This window comes from Lampris incognitus, chromosome 2 (genome assembly GCF_029633865.1).
Source record: "Lampris incognitus isolate fLamInc1 chromosome 2, fLamInc1.hap2, whole genome shotgun sequence".
In the NCBI taxonomy this organism is placed as follows: domain Eukaryota; kingdom Metazoa; phylum Chordata; class Actinopteri; order Lampriformes; family Lampridae; genus Lampris; species Lampris incognitus.
Window position 1 is genome coordinate 92845440 of NC_079212.1, and position 20705 is coordinate 92866144.

The 20705-nt window shown below is 45.8% G+C and overlaps 2 protein-coding genes across 3 annotated transcripts; one reads left to right on the forward strand and one right to left on the reverse strand.

Moving 5' to 3' along the window:
- Window positions 1–322: 322 nt before the first annotated feature.
- On the reverse strand, window positions 323–10254 carry LOC130107230 (NCK-interacting protein with SH3 domain-like). The gene is made up of 13 exons (XM_056273721.1): window positions 10084–10254; window positions 9057–9169; window positions 8706–8916; window positions 8518–8587; window positions 7467–8011; window positions 4843–5013; window positions 4593–4679; window positions 4360–4498; window positions 4119–4199; window positions 3490–3618; window positions 3208–3297; window positions 2850–3022; window positions 323–2716 (listed from the first exon to the last, which is right to left on the reverse strand). Exons 1-13 carry the CDS (start codon window positions 10252–10254, stop codon window positions 2498–2500), a joined length of 2199 nt encoding a protein of 732 aa, XP_056129696.1. The 3' UTR covers window positions 323–2497.
- ndufaf3 (NADH:ubiquinone oxidoreductase complex assembly factor) lies at window positions 10141–19816 on the forward strand. Of its 2 annotated transcripts, none has more exons than XM_056273719.1 (5): window positions 10141–10311; window positions 15367–15562; window positions 15698–15764; window positions 18994–19094; window positions 19277–19816. In XM_056273719.1, the coding sequence occupies exons 1-5, from the start codon at window positions 10280–10282 to the stop codon at window positions 19376–19378; spliced, it is 498 nt and encodes a 165-aa protein (XP_056129694.1). In that variant the 5' UTR covers window positions 10141–10279; the 3' UTR covers window positions 19379–19816. The 2 variants fall into 2 exon arrangements, with proteins under 2 accessions (XP_056129694.1, XP_056129693.1); XM_056273718.1 differs by lacking the exon at window positions 10141–10311 and adding an exon at window positions 10393–10829.
- The last annotated feature ends 889 nt before the right edge of the window (window positions 19817–20705 follow it).

The window sequence follows — 20705 nt, forward strand, 5'->3', positions numbered from 1 at the left end:
CACTGTATTGTTTATAAGGGGGGGGGGCACCTGCAGTCAGTTTAGACTGAAGAGGTCACTTAGTCGAGCGATGAAACGTATCAATCAAACGGTGCATCGAGATGAATCGAGTCAACCTTCTTTTGATAGCGACTGCACAGTTAAGAGTCCCAGTTCACACTCCAGTCCAGTTGGTGGCGGTAATGCGTCATAACGTTGTTTTGCCAACCGCCTTAAAAATTAACAACCAAGAGGAGGAGGAGGACCGGACTCCTCCCAATATACAGGCCAACATGGTGAATGTAAAAATGTCAATTACCACACGTTTATACAACTGTCCATTAAGATTTTTTTATTATTATATTGTAAACATTAAGAAAATACATTTTAATAGGACCCTCTCCATAACATTAACTCTGAACATCTCCATTGGGAAAATATAGTTTTATTAGTTTTAAGATAACACAGTGGTAGTTCAGAAGGGAAGGGGGTTCTACGGGCAAATATAACCATGAGGTGAAACCACTCAGCACTCTTTCTCATACACATAATGTAAACAACCCACAATATAGGTGCAGGCACACACTCACGAGTGTCAATGCTTGAACACTAACTTAAAAAAAAATATACAGATATTGCTTCATTTGAATGAAAAAATGTATGTGCGTCTTGTTAAAAACTGTTTCAAGAGGAAGGTGTGTAAGGGATCAGAAAAGCTCAGATAGCGTGAAAGATGGGAAATGAATGACCAAGTACCGTAAACAAAAACGAGACAGTGGCAAAAAAAAGGACACGTATACTTGCTGCTAGATTACCAACAGCAGGAGGTAAATTAAAACGAATGGCCTACATTTCCTGTTGTGTGACACAGCAGGACCTGTAGTCAATTGAATTTAAGGAGAAATGAAGAAGCAAGGGGACAGGGTAGAGAGCTCAATGATGGAGGACACCACAAAAAACAACATTCCCCCCATTTTTCCAACCTCAAACATATAAATCAGAATAATCTTCTTACCTGAAAAGTATTAATTATCTAGACTATTACTGAGGGTAAACATTAAATTGCCTTGATGTCAAAGGCATCGGCTTGAGAGTACATTTTTTTCTGACATTAAGAGTGGAATACTTTTTCCTTTCATAGTATTAATGGCAGCCATATAAGCCAAGACATTACAGCAAATGTTAGTTAGTCAGTACTGCAGCAGCTAAATCCACTATCAATGTATAGATACATTTTCCAATACCTGAAACGACGACGGAAAGAAGAAGTGTGAAAGCAGTGGGTCACCTCTGACATTTTAGAAACTGCTTATTTTTCATAGCTACATATGAAGTGATCAACCTACATTAGATTTTCAGGCGCGAGTACAAGGAAAGCGATGCCGAGTCAGACACAGAGCGGTTGGCTTAAAGGAGTCTCATTACTTAGCAGCTTCATCATTTCAATAAATACTAAGTTACTCAGCTCAAAGCTTAGTAATTCAAACAACTTAATCAAATTAGGCTGTTCTCACTATATTAGGTAACTCATCGAACTTTTTCGTAAAGTTCTCAGAGTAACAGAGTAATAGTGCGAGATATGAATACTCTGAAAGAAGAATAGGGTTACACAGTACAGTACTCTATGAAGAAAACAATGCTGTCAGCAACACACAGTAGTTTGTTCCCTTAAAAGAGGGCCAAGCACAGGCTGGCCTGATCAACCTCAGCTATGTTTACTCTCCAAGTACAGCTGAACTTCATTTTTTTTTTTCCATGGGTCACATTCTTTCCCTACTCCAAATTCACTGAAGGATCAACCCTAACATTTAGAGACTACCACAAGGGAAAGTCGTGGAATAAAATGCAAGACTTAATGTGAAGTCAACATTAAAAAAAACCCAAAACAAAACATTACATCTTTTATCCCAGAGCTAAGTTTATAATGAGTCTTAAACTGAGTCAGGGGACACAGTTTTGAAACAAATTCTTTCATCTGCAAACAAATTGGCACAGGAAAACACAACAGGCTGATATCAGTTCACGTGACTACAACCCTGCGATTTTTTTGGGGTGGGGGGCTCCTCACTTGTACTTGGCCAATTACCCCACTCTTCCGAGCCACCCTGGTCTCTGCTCCACCCCCTCTGCCGATCCGGGGAGGGCTGCAGACTACCACCTGCCTCCTCCGATACATGTGGAGTCGCCAGCCGTTTCTTTTCACCTGACAGTGAGGAGTTTCGCCAGGGGGACATAGCGTGTGGGAGGATCACGCTATTCCCCCCAATTCCCCCTCCCCCTGAACAGGTGCCCCAACCGAGCAGAGGAGGCGCTAGTGCAGTGACCAGGACACATACCTGCATCCGGCTTCCCACCCGCAGACACGGCCAATTGTGTCTGTAGGGACGCCCGACCAAGCCGGAGGTAACACGAGGATTTGAAGTGGTGATCCCCATGTTGGTAGGCAACAGACTAGACAACCCTGCAATTTTAAAGGAACAGAATACAGTGTGGGAGCTTGATACTGATATGTTTAGTCCTAGTTCTCACTGATCTGTGGGAATTCCCTATAGATCTCTTGTACAATTAGCTTATCCATCTGTTTAGCTGTGGCACTGCCGTCGTCCTCTCCTGGGTCATCCTCCTCTCTCAGAATCCTCTGCAGAGCTGACTGCAGATCACAGAAGCGATGCCGGTGCTCTAGGTAGTCAGTCGAGCGCATGATGGAGTGCATGAGGGAGAGATATTCCATCCTCAACTTCACATGTGAAAGGTGGAAGAAAAGAGAAATAAAATGAGACAAGTCACTGGATTAAGTCATGGTTAGAGTTGTAGACTGAAGACACCTTATTGTGAGCAATGAACTGGGAACCTATGTGTCCGGGTTTCACCTTGTCTCCAGGCGAGAGGTCAGATATTTGTCGAACAGCAATGTCAATCATCACCATCATGTCAGTGCTGTAGAAGATATCAGCAGACTCTCGGCCGGTGAAAACATCCTGCAGAAACTTGAGCACTGAATGTGGGGCAGGTGGGGTATGTTTGAAGACACATACTGGGTCATCTGAATGGAAAGTATTCACACAAACCAAATATATTGTTACTACTACAGGAAAGAAAGAAAATACAGATTCAGCCCTCTTGAGTGACCACATTATATAAGCTTGTGAGCATGGACAACTTTCCAAATTAGGTTAGCAAATTATAGAGTTGTGAAAACATGTTTGTAGCTGCGATTGGGTGTCTTGCCTCCTCTGTTCAGTAGCAGCAGTACTTTCTCTGAAAGGATCTTCACATTTTTCTTAATCAGTTCCTGCATAATCACATTGGTGCAGGGCACTAAGTGACAGGGACAATAAACACACATAGGTACATTATGTTATTTATCACTCACTGATGTAACTCAAATATTGACCTCCCTTGTAGATTACCCTATAGATAAACTACATTAAGGAAGAAAAATTAGAAGCAGCAGCAAAACAAACGAACAAAACGTTCAGTTTTCCCAACACATTTTCAAGCTATGTTCACCTGTGTGGTGAAGATTGAAGGCCAGGAGAAGATTCAAGAAGAGATCAGGAAGCTGCTCTGTGGTGTCAGATGGAAGTCCTTCCTCCACCACACTCAGAAGGAAGCAAACAAACTCAGCATTCAAGTGTTCTGAAAACAAATATGGACCGGATTATGTCTGAAGACTTGTACATTGAATGCTTCTGAACCGAACAGCATCTTATATATCTATATAAAACAAGAGTGTATGTTTGTATGTTCGCTTAAAACTCCAGAAATATTCATTGTAGAAAAAAAACGGTATCTTTAGAATCAGCAATTTCCAAGGATTGCACAGTTCGAACAATATTTCAAAAACCAAGTACAAAATTCTATTTATTTGCGAAATTGAGTTTGCGGCGATTAATACACACATTGGCAAAGAAGCTTGATGAATGGATTGAAAATTATGACATTTGATAATTTTCATTAATAAGATTCATTTATTTGACATTCGTTTATCAAATGTATCATATCATAAATTATCCTATATTTCATCATCGATTATATGGTAAAGATCAGATCATGTTGGTTGTTTTGGTGAGAACATTTTCCCCGGGCAACGCCGGGCACCTCTCCTAGTCAAGTAATATTTGAAAGATTGCTCATACCATAGTGATGATATGGCACCTGTTCTCCCATTGAGAATATCATGGTAAGTACCAAGGCGGTGTAACACATCTTCTGGTGCTCTGAGGACAAAAAAGATAGATAAACTAATAAAATAGGATTTCTCTGTAGTCTATAGTGGGTAACCATGGCTTGGGGATTATGGGTACAAAGAGAAAAAGTTGAAATTAAGCTGAAATGTCAGAGTGAGAGGAGCAAAGTAAAGGGGGAACAAGTTCTCACCTTGTGTGTCAGTTTGTAAATCTCTTGCCAGCTCCATGGGAAGGATGGAGTTGAGAAGGGTGGAGATGAGGGAAGCATCCAGACTGCACATTGCCCCAATCACCTTGAGAAGCAGCAGACGCAAAGAAACACGATGCTCCTGCATAGTCACACAGCAAATATAAGTCACTTCCCACCAACACTAACAAAAGAACACTGACATGTTCTGACCTAAATAAGAAAACACGTCTTACCATCTGGTAATATGTCACAAGTGATAACACTGGCTCAGAGTCATTGGCCTTGCACATCCTCTTACACACCTCTGGATCTGCATCAGTCTGGGGACACACACATTCATCTCAATATTTTTGTCTACCAACAATGTTCACTGCGATCGTTCGACACTATTTAAGTCTTTTTAAGCGACACGAGAGTCACTCAGTTGATATGAACATGTTTTAAACAAGACAGGAAGTTAAGTAAAAGTCCAGTATGTTGTACCAATATCTTAAGCAGCTCCTCCAAGTAACATGTGATTAGCGCATGGTCCTCATGAAGAGCCCAGCTACGCTGCTGGGAGTCATCACAGTGACGGGCAAGGTCGCTGAAGATCACCTCCAGTCGTTGTTCATCATAGCACACCTGCCCCTGTGGCAGCGCTGAACTCAAATCCTACAGAGACCATGTGATATTCAGGACACACTTAAGCTGCAACTCAAAACACCTGTTTTATCAGAGCCTTTGGCAAGTGTCACTTTAAACTCAAGCAATTCTAGTGTTGTTCAAAGCTGTTAAAGTGACAATCGCAAAGATTTTGGCTTAAATGTCTGTCAAGTTACTATCTTTCGCCGAATGAGGTGACACAGTAAAGATTCAGCTCATCGGCCAGTGATAAAAGCCTTTGCATTTGTAGCAATGCCTAGTCCTGGAGGAGGTGCAGGTAGGTGTTGGGGAGGAAAGGACTAGCAGAATGGTGGGCATGCAGCAGTAGGGCGCATGACAAGGTGGGAGGGTGCGCTGGAGAGGAAGATATCCTGGGCAGATATCTGGCAGGCAGAACCGCAGCGGATCAAGTTCACGGTACAAGCTGTATATGATGTTCTGCCTAGCCCGGCAAATTTCCATCTCTGGGGCAAGATTGAGTCCCCATCATGTTCTCTGTGCCCTGGAAAGGGTTCACTCAAGCACATCCTCAGCAGCTGCCCATCAGCCCTGGGGGAGGGCCGTTACCGCTGGCGATATGACCAGGTGCTGAAGACAGTTGCAGAGGCCATCTCCAAAGCTGTGGCCAACAACAATCAAGCCCGCAGACAGAGGAACATTGCCTTTGTCAGGGCTGGTGAACAGCCTCAGTCACAGCCCAGATCAGCAGACGGTCTCCTCAACTCTGCGTCAGACTGAGAACTGCGAGTTGACCTGGCGGGGCAGCTCAGGTTCTCAGACCACATTACGATAACTTCGTTGAGGCCAGAAATAGTGCCATCATCAGCCTCTTCAAAACAGGTGCACCTTATAGAGCTGACAATTCCCCGGCAGGACCGGATGGAGGAGGCAAATGAGTGGAAGTGGTCCAAGTAGCAGGAGCTGGTGGATCAGTGCTGGAGGAGAGGCTAGAAGGCGCATTGTGAGCCCAATGAAGTGGGGTGTAGAGGCTTTGTTGGTCACTCACTGTGCAAGCCCTACACTCTACTTGGCATTGCTGGGGCTGCTAAAAGGAAAGCCATCACGTCTTCCATGGAGGCAGTAGAGAGGGGCTCCAGATGGCTTTGGATCAGGAGTGATCTGTGGGTCAATGCAAGCCAGGGCCTGATCAACCCTGGCTGGGTCGTCTGAGAGAGGGTGTATGATGTTGAAAGACCCAAAACACCCGAGGACCTAAGGAAACATCACTGATGACGTGCCCCAGTGCATTCTAGGCTGTATATTCGAATCGCCTTTGCATTTGTAGTAATGCCGAGAAATACAAATCTTTCCCTGCGGCAACATTTCTGTCAAAATTCCCAAGCCTCACACAGGAAGTGATGCATCCCTGCCCCCTTTTCTCCCAATTGTACTTGGCCAATTACCCCACTCTTCCGAGCAATCCTGGACTCTGCTCCACCCCCTCTGCCAATCCAGGGAAGGCTGCAGACTACCATATGCCTCCTCCAATACATGTGGAGTCGCCAACTGCTTTTTTTCACCCGACAGTGAGGAGTTTCGCCAGGGGGATGTAGCACGTGGGAAGATCACGCTATTCTCCCCAGTTCCCCCTCCCCCCACCCGAACAGGCACCCCGACTGACCAGAGGAGGAGCTGGTGCAGCAACCAGGACACATACCCACCTCTGGCTTCCCACCCGCAGACATGGTTAATTGTGTCTGAAGGGACGTCCGACCAAGCCGGAGGTAACACGGGGATTCAAACCGCTGATCCCCGTGTTGGTAGGCAACGGAATAGACCGCCGTGCCACCTAGACACCCCGGAAGTGATGCATTTAAGTCACCCAGCAACGGTCAGTCCACCAGAGATCATAGGAGGAACAAACACTCTGTGTTCTGGTGTTGTGGGGGACAAACAAGTTAGGGGTTTCGAAATGACTCCTGGGAAGTGTATGCCAAAAAAATCTCACAACTAGAATCTTTGAGATTGTCACTTTAAAGCCCTAGTGGATAAATGGAATCAAAAGCATCTTAAACTGGTAACCTCAAACTTATTCATATAGACGAATGTTTTGTTCCATTACTGTGACAATAACGATTCAGCTCACTCTTAATTCATGAAAGCCTTTGCATTGTAAAAAAGTGTTTCAGTACAACACTTCCTGTGAAAAAATTTCAAGCTGTGCATAGGAACCATGATACTTAAGTCAACTGTGGTTGATCCACCAGAGAGGATAAGGTGGAAATTCATCTCTCATGTACCAACCAGAAACAGGCATCAAAGATAGTCAACTAGCCAAAGATAATAATCTAACTGACATTGATTTCAAATTGCCACTTTTAATGCACAAATGTGTGTTTTGCATTTTTGGTCCAGTATCTGTACCAGAAAAGCTCAGCACTTCAGACCTTCAACATTTCTGGAGGAGTTAAAGTTAGTAAGATTTCAATGTGCTGAACTCACATAAATTAAACATGTCTGACCTTGCTCTCCACCAATGAGAGGAGGACTTTCTCCAAGGAAGAGGAAGCTTGAGGTAAAGTGGTCTGTAGATGACCCACGACCACACCAACAGCGACCCGTGACAGCTCATAACTCAGACCAGTGTTCCTCCGCACCAACTCAATGAGCTCAGCCCCAGTCGACAGTGGAACAGATTCAGAGCTAGTGGGGCTGCTCGGTGGGCTTTCAGCAATAGAGGGAGGGGCAACAGGCCATTCGTTCTCTGGCTGGTCCTCTACTGTGGCTGGGAGAGATGGGGGAGTCAGCTGGGGGGGCTGTGGCGCTGGGCTCTTCTTTCCTGGGGCCGGCTGGGGAGAGGAGCCAGCGGGTGGCACGTCTGGCGCAGGTGGAGGATGCTTAACACGGCTTGGCACTGGAGGAGGAGGGGTGCTGGCCACACTTGGCAGGCTAACATCAGATGATACCGGTGAGTGGGAGGATCCAGAGTCTAGGGAGGCGGTGCTTGTTGAGAGGGAGGGTCCAGGGGACGGAGGAAGGGAAGACAATCTGGAGGGAACATCCGGTTCTGGTGAGAGGATCAGGAGGGGAGAGAGGACATGGCTCCTGTTACAGTCTCCTGAATGGGAATGACCTGACTAAGAATAGAGTGCTGGTATTATGACTTTAGCTGCAGCAGGTAATGTGTGAAGGAAGCACTCAAAAAAAAAAGATTATACTGTTGCATATGACATTAGAAGATAAACTTGTAATAGATGTTGTTCATTATGAGAGGAGGAATAAATGAAGAATGATATGAATATGTATGTAAGTAACCTGCTAACATCTATTTCAGCATCTCTGATATATTCTCTGCACCATTGCACCCTATCACCTCTTACTTCACCTGTATATGCCAGTCGTTGTGTATATAGCTGAAGATTGTTGTGTTGTTATTCTATGTTAAGTACACAGAGAGCCATGAAACGGGAGTCAAATTCCATGTATGTGCAAACCTACATGGCCAATAAACATGATTCTGATTCTGATATGCCTCTGTGATCAACGGGCTAAAGCTGCTGAATGAGCTCTTACGTCGGCTGCCTCTCTGTTTCTCAGGGGGAGGTGGGGTGATGGGGGCAGCACGGCGGGGTTGAGGAGGCACCTGCAAGACAGCACCCAGGAAGCTGTTCAGGTAAAATACACCATACCACTGACATTAAGAAAGTGCAAGTCCACAATTTTGACTATGTGTCTCTTCGTGTACTGTATAAGTCAAATACCTGGTAAAACCCCTGTTCGCCTTGCATATTGTCCAAACTTCCTGACAATGGCATGCTGCCCTGTAGTCCATAATCTCGGTTGAGGCCGTTGGGTGGTAGAGGGGTTTGACTGAGAGATATTTCACTGGTAGAAGACGGGAGGCTTTGCTTGTTACTAGAGGGAGTTGAACTTCGCCGCGCAAGAGTTTCCTTTCTGTGATGGATCAACTTTCTATAAAAGAATGACCAAGGATTTGTGTAACAAAGAAAAACAGTCGGTAGCACATATGAATATCATAACATAGTCATAGTTTTAGTCGGGACAGGTTTTGCAGGGAACTAAATGGATTCATAACATGTATTTGGACTTACTGTAGAACATCTCGCTGCTCCAAATTATATTTGCCTCCATTTTTCATGGCCACATTATGGATACCTTCAATGGCTCTATCAATGGACTGTATGACCTCGTCCTGCTCTGGAGCCTAGCAGAGAGTGAGGATAATGAGAGGAAAGAGGACAGGAAATTAGATATTCATTGGTGCTGTAGCATGCATAATTTTGAAACTGGAAACAAAACTGAACAAATGTGTTGCCGCAGGGCTTTTTGGGGACTTCAGCCATGAAACCAGGGCAGTGATCTGACAAAACAGCCTTTGGACAAATTACACCAAACGTAAAAAAAAAGAAAGAACCAATAAATGCACACAGCCTTTACTTTAATACAACAGCAAATGCATTCCTATCCAATGTGTATGTCTGTTCGGTTGCATTAGTCCGTTATGTCAGAACATGCATGTTCTGACTGGTGTACTGTCTTCCTGCGTTTTTGGAAGAATGCGTATTGCTCGTTGTGGACAAAACGAGGGCGTCACACTGACCAAGCCACAATGTACGCATGACAGGGAATACAGCACTGTGTGTGTGTGTGGGGGGGGGGGTTGTTTATTGAGAGATATGTGATTGAAGTCAAGATGCATGGACATTTCCGTGCCCTGCAGACTTTGGTGAGATCTATCAAATCTGAAACAATGTTGCACCGCATTACTGGCAGTGAACCAACCGACTTCCTTCATAGCTCGTCGATCGCGAGGCGCTGAACCGTAGATGCCCCGTGACACTTTCCCTGTCGCAGTGACCCACCATGAACCGGCTGGTACGGGGGGGGGGGTGTTTGACCGAGCCAAACTAGCCCGGTGTCATCTACTCGTCAGGCGATTTATTATGACGGTGTCATTTCTCCAACGCCTAATAAGCGCTGACGTTAGTATGGCCTTGCAGAGATCGCGACATGCGCGCGCTACAAACGCACGAGTCTAAAACGACTTCATCGCACCAATCCGGTACCTACACGCGTTTCGGCATGGATTACACACATGGGGGGGGGGGGGGTCCTCACCTGGATTTTTTCGATGTAGGACGCGGGGATGTAGCCGGTTTCGCCCGAGCTGCAACGAGAGCCCAGCCACCAGTGCTTGTTGCTCCTCTCCAGGATCAGAAAGCTTTCCCCGGCAGCGAAGTGGAGAGAGTTCGGCTCCGTGGATCGGAAGGCGTACAGGGAGCGATACATACTTCCAGCCTATCCCACAGCAGCTATGCCAACGGATACTTACACGGCGGCGTGTGGGTGTGTAGTCTACCCGTGTACAGATTTGTCCTGGTATATGTGTGTGTGTGCTCGTAATACGCTGTTTAATTCATGGCCCGAGAGCCCTGCCCTCTAATTACTGCGTAGATCCGATCTTATCTCCAGAGAGACTGTAGGGGGCGCACGTCCACACATCACGCCCCCCCGCCCGCCCCGGGCTGTTCAACCGACGGCGGAGCGTTTTATTTTGCTGCGCATTTGCACCGTTTACGCCGTTCACATACGCGCGAATAACACATCTAAGCGAAGCCGTTTTCGGATAATGTCACCAGAGTGAGAGAGTCGTCCAACTCTTCAAAAACGTTGAGATCAGAATCATTCCGCCGGAGTGTTTTTTTTGTGCCTTAACCGGAAACGCGTACCTTGCGTAACACCGAATTCCGTCCGGCTGCGCTGGTTTCCTCCATCAACATGGCGACCTCCGTGTGCGCGAAAGTGCTCCAGAGATCAGCACGGGGTCTGCCCTTTTACGCTCGAGCGTTCCCTGTTTTCTCAAGGTATGACGCTTAAATGATGCGACGCTTCGGAAAGAGTCGCCGTCTCTTGCCGGTTCTGAAGCGGTGCTGAATGGCTGAACAAGTCCAGCAGTGGCGGTCAGCCCTCTAGTCCGGTTTGACGTAATGAGAACTACCAGTGGGCGAAGCTGAGTGATGTGGGCTGCTCTGCTTGTTATGACATTAATACTAAACGCATATCATGTATTTTAATAACTTTAAGATGGACCTTAATTATTATTAATTATTATTAATTATTACAGTGTTGTATCCACGGCGTAGCAATGGTACTGGTGTGGACCTTAGGTCAGTCAGTTCTACACAAGGACATCCCTATCCACGTTAAACGCTTGTGACTTCTGTCACACTACAACCTTTCACTTCTGGACTTTTCCAGCTCATCCTCGGTAGTGCTTTGCATCAGCATGTACGGTTTGCACATTTTGTGCAATATCTTTTCATTGTTTTTTAAGGAGCCAATAATTGTTCACGAATGCTGACTTGAACATACAGGGGTGCTGAAATCCACTGCTATCCACTTAAATTGCTAAAAAAGTAGCACAGAATGTCAGGAGTTTGTGAAATCTCTGCTGTAAAACCAAGCACCGATGCCCCATCCCATGTCAGTTCAATGGACAGTACACATGTTTTCAGAGAAAAGCTTTGTTTACACTCTTTATCTGAGTTTAATATGTTCGATGGGCTGGATTTGATCTGGGGGCTGTATTAACCATGGAATGACTAATACAAGTTTAGTAGATTTTTTTTGTGTGTACATTTTATCTTTCTGTTGTTCCTGTCCATGTTTGGGGCTTTCAGCCGTTTTCAGATTGCTCATCATTTTGAATACCCACTCAGTGTCTGCTTTATGGCGCTGTTCAGCATTCAGTGTTAGGCGAGCAGGAGGGATCAGTCAAACGATAAGTGCCACCATATCATTGGCCATATGTTGGCACTTGTCTTTTGATTCACTGTAGCAGTTCTGACTGCTTGACTGATGTAATGTTACGCAAAGTATTGTTCTAACATGAGGTGATTTATTTTTTTTAAACTACCAGTCCAGAGCCCTTAGGGCCACAGTGTGGAGAGTCAGATAAGGCAGTAGAGCCTACCTCCGCTAAAAGACACCCATAGCTCAGGCTTCACTTGCAGCAGCCCCTTGTTATGCAGTATGACCCACCCAACTATAGATTACTCTTTTTGTAATAGCCTGGGTATTGCATACCAAACTAAAAATGATGTATTTTATGTATTAAGGCTGCTGGTGCAGTCGACTCCCATGGACTTTGTCTCAAAGGCACTGGCCTCTTCTACTTTAATGGTGATTCTGGTAGTTTGTAGGTTGATAGAAGTCATACCCTTAAAAAGTATTTTGTTAGACTGCCTTTGAAACCAGCTGATGAAAATAGCAACCTACTAAAAAGTGCAACATCATAAAAAAATCAATTGACTGTGGATCGCTGTCAGCTGAACTTGGTCACTTTTTCAGCACTAAAGAAAAAAAAAACTCTCAGAATAAATCCCAACAGCACATCATATTCCCTGCAATCCCTTGATCCCCTCACCCTGCTTTAGACGAGGATGAGTTTGTGTTCTTGACTCCCTTGAAATTGGCTTTAAGTTGGATGGACTATTAGTTGTTACGTTTTACATGTAACGATGCCTGTTTTTAGTTTTAAATTGAATTAATAGAGACCAAATGGATATTTAGCCAACATAAAAAGCGTCCACAGTTTATTGTTTATGGTTTGGTTTTGTTCACCCTTGATAGGAAGGATGGCAGAGACAAATGTTCTGTTTTTTTGTGCATAATTTATTGGCCTCCATAAATAAGTTATGCGTGCCGTGTGTTCAGTTCCCTCATCCACATTTCTATAAATAAAACTCTTCAAGCAACAGTCCCGAGGCAATGGTTGACAATCAGTTTAAGATCATGCTACGTATTTTCAGTGGGATTTAGGTCTGAACCACTGCAGAACATTCACCCTGTTTTTCAGACACTCCTCGGTAGTTTCTGCTGCTTGCGTTGGGTTGTTCTCCTGTTGGGAGTTTGAATCTTTACCCTCAACGCAGATCTTTTGCAGACCCAAACTGCTTCTCCTCAAAGATTTAGCTGTATTTGGCTCCGTTCATCTTGCATTTGATCGTATCAAGCTTTCTGGTGCAGCCGGCTGAAAAGCAACCCCTGCCTTGATGTAGTAGGTGTACCAGCAAACCTCTCAGCATCGACAGATTGACTCACTGACTGGCTGAAAGACAGACAGAGACGGCAAGGACAGTTGTCAGTAGTACTGGCAATGGTGGTTCTTTGACACACCTACAGCCAACAGATCCATGTTTATCCTGCTATGCTAACGTCACAGAGTACCAAGACCAGCCTGACGTGTTTTCAACCTCTACCTGGTTTTTAACCTGCAGATGTCAGCAACCTCGCTAAAATGGTCTCAGGGTTTAGTTATTCTTTAAGTTGAACATCATAGGGGGTGAAAACTTAATCGGTTGAGCAATTGTCAGGTTTCTATTCTTGATATAATTCTGAAGACATAATTATTTTACAACATTAAAGAGGAAGTGTCTGCGTGGGTTTCCTCCAGGTGCTCTGGATTCCTCCCACAGTCCAAAGACATGTAGGTCAGGTGATTCGGCCGTACTAAATTGTCCCTAGGTCGCAGGGGCGAAAATCTGATACCAGCTTTGGAGGGGACAATTACATGAAATTTCCTCAAGCGCAATTCCTGAGGGGGGACACCAAAAGTAGTGCTGTAACACATAGCACTACTTTTGGTGGAGGGCTATACCGAAAGGGCTATACCGAAATCCCCACTAGTGTGAACGAAAAGCTTGACTATAGCTATTCGTCAATAAGAGGAATGTAAGTTGGAAGCTTAGCAAATAGATAACTCGCTAAACCATTCTTATGCACTGAAAATGTATGTATTCATTTTATTGAAATTACATTGAAATTTCAGGATTATCGAAATTACAATAATCCTATCAGGATTATTGTAATTACATAGTTATGTTTATAGTGATATATTGGGGGGGGGGTATATCATATTTTTCCCAGGATGGAGGGGACGGGGGGGGACACGACTCCCCCCGGGATTTCCGCCCATATCTAGGTGTGAATGTGTGTGTGTGTGATGGCCCTGTGATGGCCTGGCGGCCTGTCCAGGGTGTCTCCCCGCCTGCCACCCAATGACTGCTGGGATAGGCTGCAGCATCCCCGCGACCCTGAGAGCAGGATAAGCGGTTTGGATAATGGATGGAAACCGCGTATCCTGCTCAGGGTCGCGGGGATGCTGGAGCCTATCCCAATAGTCATTGGGTGGCAGGCGGGGAGACACCCTGGACAGGCCGCCAGTCTGTCTCAGTGGATGGAATGGATGTAAGAGAATTACATTGATAGGTGTAGAAAAAAAATCCCACTCGAATCTGTTTTAATTTGGCATTACAAAACAGCAAACACAAAATAATCAGTGGGAAGTGAATACTTTCTGAAACCATTTCACACATGTTTTGTTCGTATGAGAGCTCTTGAAAAAATTCATAATGTCCACAAAAACCCTGGTGAATTTCTATCAGAATACCATAGAGAGCATCCTTACTGGAAGCATACTGGTGTGGTTTGGCAACGTAACTGAACAGGACCACAGACAGCTGAGATGGACAGTAAAGACAGCTTCAGAAATCATAACGTAGCAGTCTATTCTGTTGCCTACCAACACGGGGATTGCCGGTTTGAATCCCCGTATTACCTCCGGCTTGGTCAGGCATACCTACTGACACAACTGGCTGTGTCTGAGTGGGAAGCCGGATGTGGGTATGTGTCCTGGTCGCTGCGCTAGTGCCTCCTCTGGTCGGTCGGGGCGCCTGTTTTGGGGGGAGGGGGAACTGGGGGGAATAGCGTGATCTTCCCACGTGCTACATTCCCCTGGCAAAACGCCTCACTGTCAGGTGAAAAGAAGCGGCTGGTGACTCCACATGTATCGGAGGAGGCATGTGGTAGTCTGCAGCCCTCCCCGGACCGACGGGGGGGTGGAGCAGCAACCGGGACAGCTCGGCGAGCAGGGTGATTGGCCGGGTACAATTGAGGAGAAAAAAAAAGGGGGGGTAGGGGAAATCATAGGAACAGCACTACCACAGCTTCAGGACATGTGCACCACCCGTTGCAGAGGGAAGGCCCTAAGTATGATGGAGGACACCAGCCACCAGCACATGGTGTGGTGTTCTCCTCCTTCCCTTAGGAAACGCTTACAAGAGCATCAGAGCTCACACCAGCCGCCTAAAAGACAGTCTTTACCCCAGGCAGTCAGAATAATGAACAGCCGTACATAACTTCAGTGATTTTGTGGGATTTCTGGTTTCTTATTTATGGGTTTTGTTATTATTTCCTTATCTATACATTTTAAGGGCTTAGAGAGCCAGGGCACATGCATTTCGTTGCATTTGAAGGTACGCGGTACTTTTTATATATGTACATGACAAAGTGAAACTTGAACTTGCGTGGTATTTATGGTAATTAACATTCTTCTTCCAGCCCCGTCCTGTCTCGTGGTCACAAGCTCAGCCCCAGCGATGATGAGCTGTACCAGCGTACAACCGTGACCGTCATGCAGAAGGAGCCTGACAGCGGGGTCATGATAGAAGGCTATAGCTCCAGAGGATTCAGCATTAATGGCAACCAGGTGTTCGGGCCCTGTGCACTGCTGCCTCCAGCTATCCTCCAGTGGAACGTAAGGACAGTATGCCAGCCCAAAATACCCAGACCATTCACCTGTTACTTTTCTGCTCACAATTCAGGATGTGTGGTCATGCGTTGCTTTGCTTCCCCTCTATTTCCTGTCACCTCAAACCTCTCTCCGTTGCAGGTGGGCAGTTTTAAAGACATCACAGAAGAGAGTGTCTCACTTTTCCATATGCTTGAACCACGAATAGGTAAAAATCCCAAGGAAACAGTTTAGAAGGCAAGGCAAACACCCGTGTAGCACATTTCATACACATTGGTAATTCAAAGTGATTTACACAGACGTAAAAAAGATAAAAGTTCAATTTAAAAACACGAGGTCATTAAAAACAAATTAAAAAGGAAGATAAAAGTGCAGTGGAGTACATCACCTGAGAAATGAATCAGAGGCAGAGGAAAGCCATTTTTAATCTAGACTTAAAAGTGGTTTGAATTGGGGCACATTTAAGATCACACACATCACATCATGCATCAAGCCATATACCCCAACCTGCCCCTGAGGTCTGCAAGTGAGCGGCAGCTGATGGTGCCTCCATGCATGAAATGAGTTCTCGAAGGTGGAACGAGCTGCCCAGCTCATTGCGGTCCGCAGAGTAACTCACTGCCTTCAAAAAATACCTGAAGACCCTGCTCTTCTGGGAACACCGTAGTAACCGATTCTAGTTTAGCTATGAGTATTGCTCTTGTTGATGGTGGCCCACTTGGCTCTAAGTTGTACTGACATAATGCACTAATAATCCATGAGTACTTATCATATTGCACTAACAGATCAACAAACAAAACAACAGAAAAAAAGTCCTAGCTGGGGCATCCAGATAGCATAGTGGTCTATTCTGTTGCCTACCAACACGAGGATCGCCGGTTCGAATCCCTATGTTACCTCCGGCTTGGTCTGGCGTCCCTACAGGTCTGTGGGTAGGGACGGCCGTGTCTGTAGGTGGGAAGCTGGATGTGGATATGTGTCCTGGTTGCGGCACTAGTGCCTCCTCCAGTCAGTCAGGGTGCCTGTTCGGGGGGGGGGCGACTGGGGGGGAATAGCATGATCCTCCCACCCGCTACGTCCCCCTGGTGAAACTCCTCACTGTCAGGTGAAAAGAAGCGGCTGGCGTCTCCACATGTGTCGGAGGAGGCATGTGGTAGTCTGCAGCCCTCCCTGGATCAGCAGAGGGGCTGGTGCAGCGACCGGGACAGCTCGGAAAAATACGGTAATTGGCCAATTACAATTGGGGAGAAAAGGCGGGGGGGGGATCCTTGCTAACACAACTTTTACTTTTATTTCTTTAATTTATATTCTGATTCCTCACAGCTATCTTGCACTTGTATCTGGTTAAGTTTAGAAACAGAGTGTTGAGGCACTTGAGTTCGAGGTTGCTCCAATGGTCGATGTATGCCTTGATTGGTTCTAGTCTTTCATATAAGTCGCTTTGGATGAAAGCATCTGCTAAATGTAAAGATCATCTGGAAATGTTGCAGCTGCGTTTAGCATAGCAGCCTAATGCCGCTTCACTGTGTTTGACTCTGACTCCAGGCACCACTAGCTGACTATTTCCTAAAGATCTAAGGGACCTGCTGGGTTTTTATTCTTCAAGCGTATCAGAAATATACACCAGTCAACCAAAACATTAAAACCACTGACAGATAAGTGAATAACATTGATTATCTCATTACAATGGCACCTGTCAAGGAGTGAGATGTATTAGGCAGCAAGTTAACAGTCAGTTCTTGAAGTTGATATGTTGGAAGCAGGAAAAATGGGCAAGCGTAAGGATCTGAGTGACTTAGACAATGGCTAAATTGTGATGGCTAGACGATAGGTTGTTTGCATATGACATCACGAGCTACAGATGGAGGGCAGGAAGTGATTTTCTACATAGGAAGCACTGTCACAAACTTTGGAAATGCCTATGTTTGGTGTCATTAACTGAGAAACCACAAGGAGTTTTTATTGAGTACCAAAAGTTATTGTTCATGGGGGGGGGGGGGGGTGCAAGTAATTGACCGAAAAGGCTGGGAAAAATGGCTTGCGAACCGTCGTCTGTGGTCTGGAGGAGCGGAGTCAGATAACGCGCGCGTGTGTGCAGTAAGCACTTCGTCAAAAAAAATCCCTCTTCATAACATAAGGCTCATTTCCAACATATCTTACTTTCTGTTTATACCTTCCTCTCATAATATCATCTAAACTAGCACAGTTCGGGCTAAACTAGCTCCATCTCGTCCATCCTGCTTTTCACTTCTTGCCCTCAATCTGAATCTCGTGCGTCATCAGAATCACGTGACTGCGAACAAGCTATTGGATCAGCGCATCTCCAAACTGCAGGTCTTGTGGAGTGTTCCTGGTATACAGTGGTCAGTACCTACCAAGAGTGGTCCAAGGAAGGACAACCAGTGAACCAGCGACAGGGTCATGGGCGCCCAAGGATCATTGATGCGCATGGGGAGCGAAGGCTAGCCTGTCTGGTCTGATCTCACAGAAGAGCTACTGTTGCTCAAATTGCTGACAAAGTTGATGCTGGCTATGATAGACAGGTGTCAGAGCACAGTGCATCGCAGCTTGCTGCGTATGGGGCTGCATAGCCGCAGACCGGTCAGAGTGCCCATGCTGACCCCTGTCCACTGCCAAAAGTGCTACAATGGGCACATGAGCATGAGAACTGAACCATGGAGCAACGGAAGAAGGTGGCCTGTCTGATAATTCACGTTTTCTTTTACAACGTGTGGATGGCTGGGTGTCGTTTACCTGGAGAAGAGATGGCGCCAGGATGCACTATGGGAAGGAGGCAAGTCAGCAGAGGCAGTGTGATGATCTGGGCAATTTTCTGGGAAACCTTTGGTCCTGGCATTCACGTGGATGTTACTTTGACATGTACCACCTACCTAAACATCGTTGCAGACCAAGTACACCCTTTCATGGCGACAGTATTCCCTGATGGCGGTGGCCTATTTCAGCAGGATAATGCACCCTGCCACAATGCAAAAAATATTCAGGAATGGTTTGAGGAACATGACAAATAGTTCAAGGTGTTGGCTTGGCCTCCAGATTGCCCAGATCTCAATCCAGTTGAGCATCTGTGGGATGAGCTGGAAAAGCAAGTCTGATCCATGGAGGCCCAACTTACAACTTACAGGTCTTAAAGGATAGGCTGCTAATGTTTTGGTGCCAGATACCACAGGACACCTTCTGAGATCTTGTGGAGTCCATACCTCTATGGGTCAGAGCTGTTTTGGCAGTACGAGGGGGACATACACAGTATTAGGCAGGTGGTTTTAATGTTTTGGCTGGTCGGTGTGTGTTAGCCCTAAACCATTAAGTGGTTTATAAACTAGCAGTGGCTCTTTAAAATCTGTTCTATAGTAGCACACATGATGTCACTGGAAGACACTACCTCATTCTCAGTGTTTCTCCTCTTGTGTCCTATTCAGAGATTCTAGTGTTGGGCACAGGAGCACGAACGGAGCGCATTAAAGCTGAAGTCCTAGCCCTGCTCAAGAAGAAAGGCATTGCCGTCGAGGTGCAGGACACGGTACAGTATATCCACTGTCTCTGGGAATGAGGGATTATACCCCCCCCCCCGACTATATGATATACTAAGACTGAACGTCTTTCATATTTTTTGACCCACAACCCTTTTCAAGCACACTTCTCTAATTTCTATCTTTCTGTCCTCTTTATGACCCCCCTACCTTATGACCCCACCCCCTCCAGCCCAATGCGTGTGCAACATTCAACTTCCTTGTGAGTGAACGGCGACTGGCGGCTGCTGGGCTAATCCCTCCCCCCGTAAGCACGGCCCTGGAAGCAATATAGGACTAAAAGAAAGAAACGCTGGCTGGAATTAGGACATAAAAAGCCTCTGATTCCCAGGGCTCTTGAAAGCTACAGTGTTTTGTAATAAAGGTTGTTATAAATAGAAGTGTTGACAGCTGTATCTTACAACTAGTGCGCTACAGCACTGTATGCGTGGGGTCGGCTCATGTGTGTCGTGCAGCTTGAAACCTGGAGACTGTGAAGATGATTGTTGGTGGAGCATTTTGCTGAAATAAAATGTTGTGGTATTACCTTTTAGATATGCAATATATGTGCTTCTTGTGTATTTGTTTTATTATGACCGGCAAGCCAACCTACTTGGTATATTTATTTATGGTAGGTGTCAGAGTAGGAGTAGCTGTGGTCAAGGGATCCAAAATGAATATGTGCAAAACAGGAAGTGTCTTTTTTTTGTGCACTTGAATAAATTATAATCTGCCACCTAAGGTTGTGGGTAATGTCCTTCATAAATCTCTCTAATCCCTTTGTCTGTCTTGTGCCCGAGGCGCTGCTTAGCCCTGTCAAGGCCTTGGTGGGTATAGTATGGCATGCATGTGACTGTCATGGGTTCGTCCTTCGCTGACAGATGCTGCTGAGATGAGGCGCTCCACAAATCCTCAACACACTATACCGATTCCTCTCTAATCGTCTCTGTCAGTTGCAGTCAGCCAGGACACCTCACCCACATCTCCAGTTATCATCCATGCTAAACCTTGACTGCTCGCTGCTTACTTGCACATTACTACTGAAAAGTACATGGGAGTGATGAGTCTATTAATGTTTGTACAATAAACTTTTTATGTAAATGGTGGCCAGTTGGGCCACCTGTGAGGGATTTATGGGGTTCGCTCATTTGGAGATTACACTGAATGTCAAGCTGTTGGGCAGAGTAGAGAGGCACGTGAATATTGCGACACAAATATGTTTGATATGAGGGACTTTTCTATCAAGATGTGTTTTTATTGGCTAAATCGATAGTTTACATTTCAAATTTGTGAATGCACTTAGCTGGTGTGTGTTTGCACTCAAACCACTGATGGCGTGTTTATTACAAGGACTCTGTTTTCGCTCAACTCTATTTTTTTTTATTCTCCCCAGTTGTATCCGGCCAATTACCCCACTCTCCGAGCCATCCCCGGTCGCTGCTCCACCCCCTCTGCCGATCCGGGAAGGGCTGCAGACTACCACGTGCCTCCTCCGATACATGTGGAGTCGCCAGCCGCTTCTTTTCACCTGACAGTGAGGAGTTTCACCAGGGGGACGTAGCACGTGGGAGGCTCACGCTACTCCCCCCAGTTCCCCCTCCCCCCTGAAGAGGCGCTAGTGC

Bases quoted from the DNA above. Each gene is read 5' to 3' on its own strand.
- ndufaf3 (XM_056273718.1), top strand. From the start codon at position 10,744: ATGGCGACCTCCGTGTGCGCGAAAGTGCTCCAGAGATCAGCACGGGGT. The intron at 10,830-15,366 runs GTATGACGCTTA...TTCTTCTTCCAG, and splicing joins GCGTTCCCTGTTTTCTCAAG to CCCCGTCCTGTCTCGTGGTC. The intron at 19,095-19,276 runs GTACAGTATATC...CACCCCCTCCAG, and splicing joins CCGTCGAGGTGCAGGACACG to CCCAATGCGTGTGCAACATT.
- LOC130107230 (XM_056273721.1), bottom strand. From the start codon at position 10,254: ATGTATCGCTCCCTGTACGCCTTCCGATCCACGGAGCCGAACTCTCTC. The intron at 5,014-7,466 runs GTCAGACATGTT...TGGTCTCTGTAG, and splicing joins TCTCATTGGTGGAGAGCAAG to GATTTGAGTTCAGCGCTGCC. The intron at 4,200-4,359 runs GTGAGAACTTGT...TTTTGTCCTCAG, and splicing joins TTTACAAACTGACACACAAG to AGCACCAGAAGATGTGTTAC.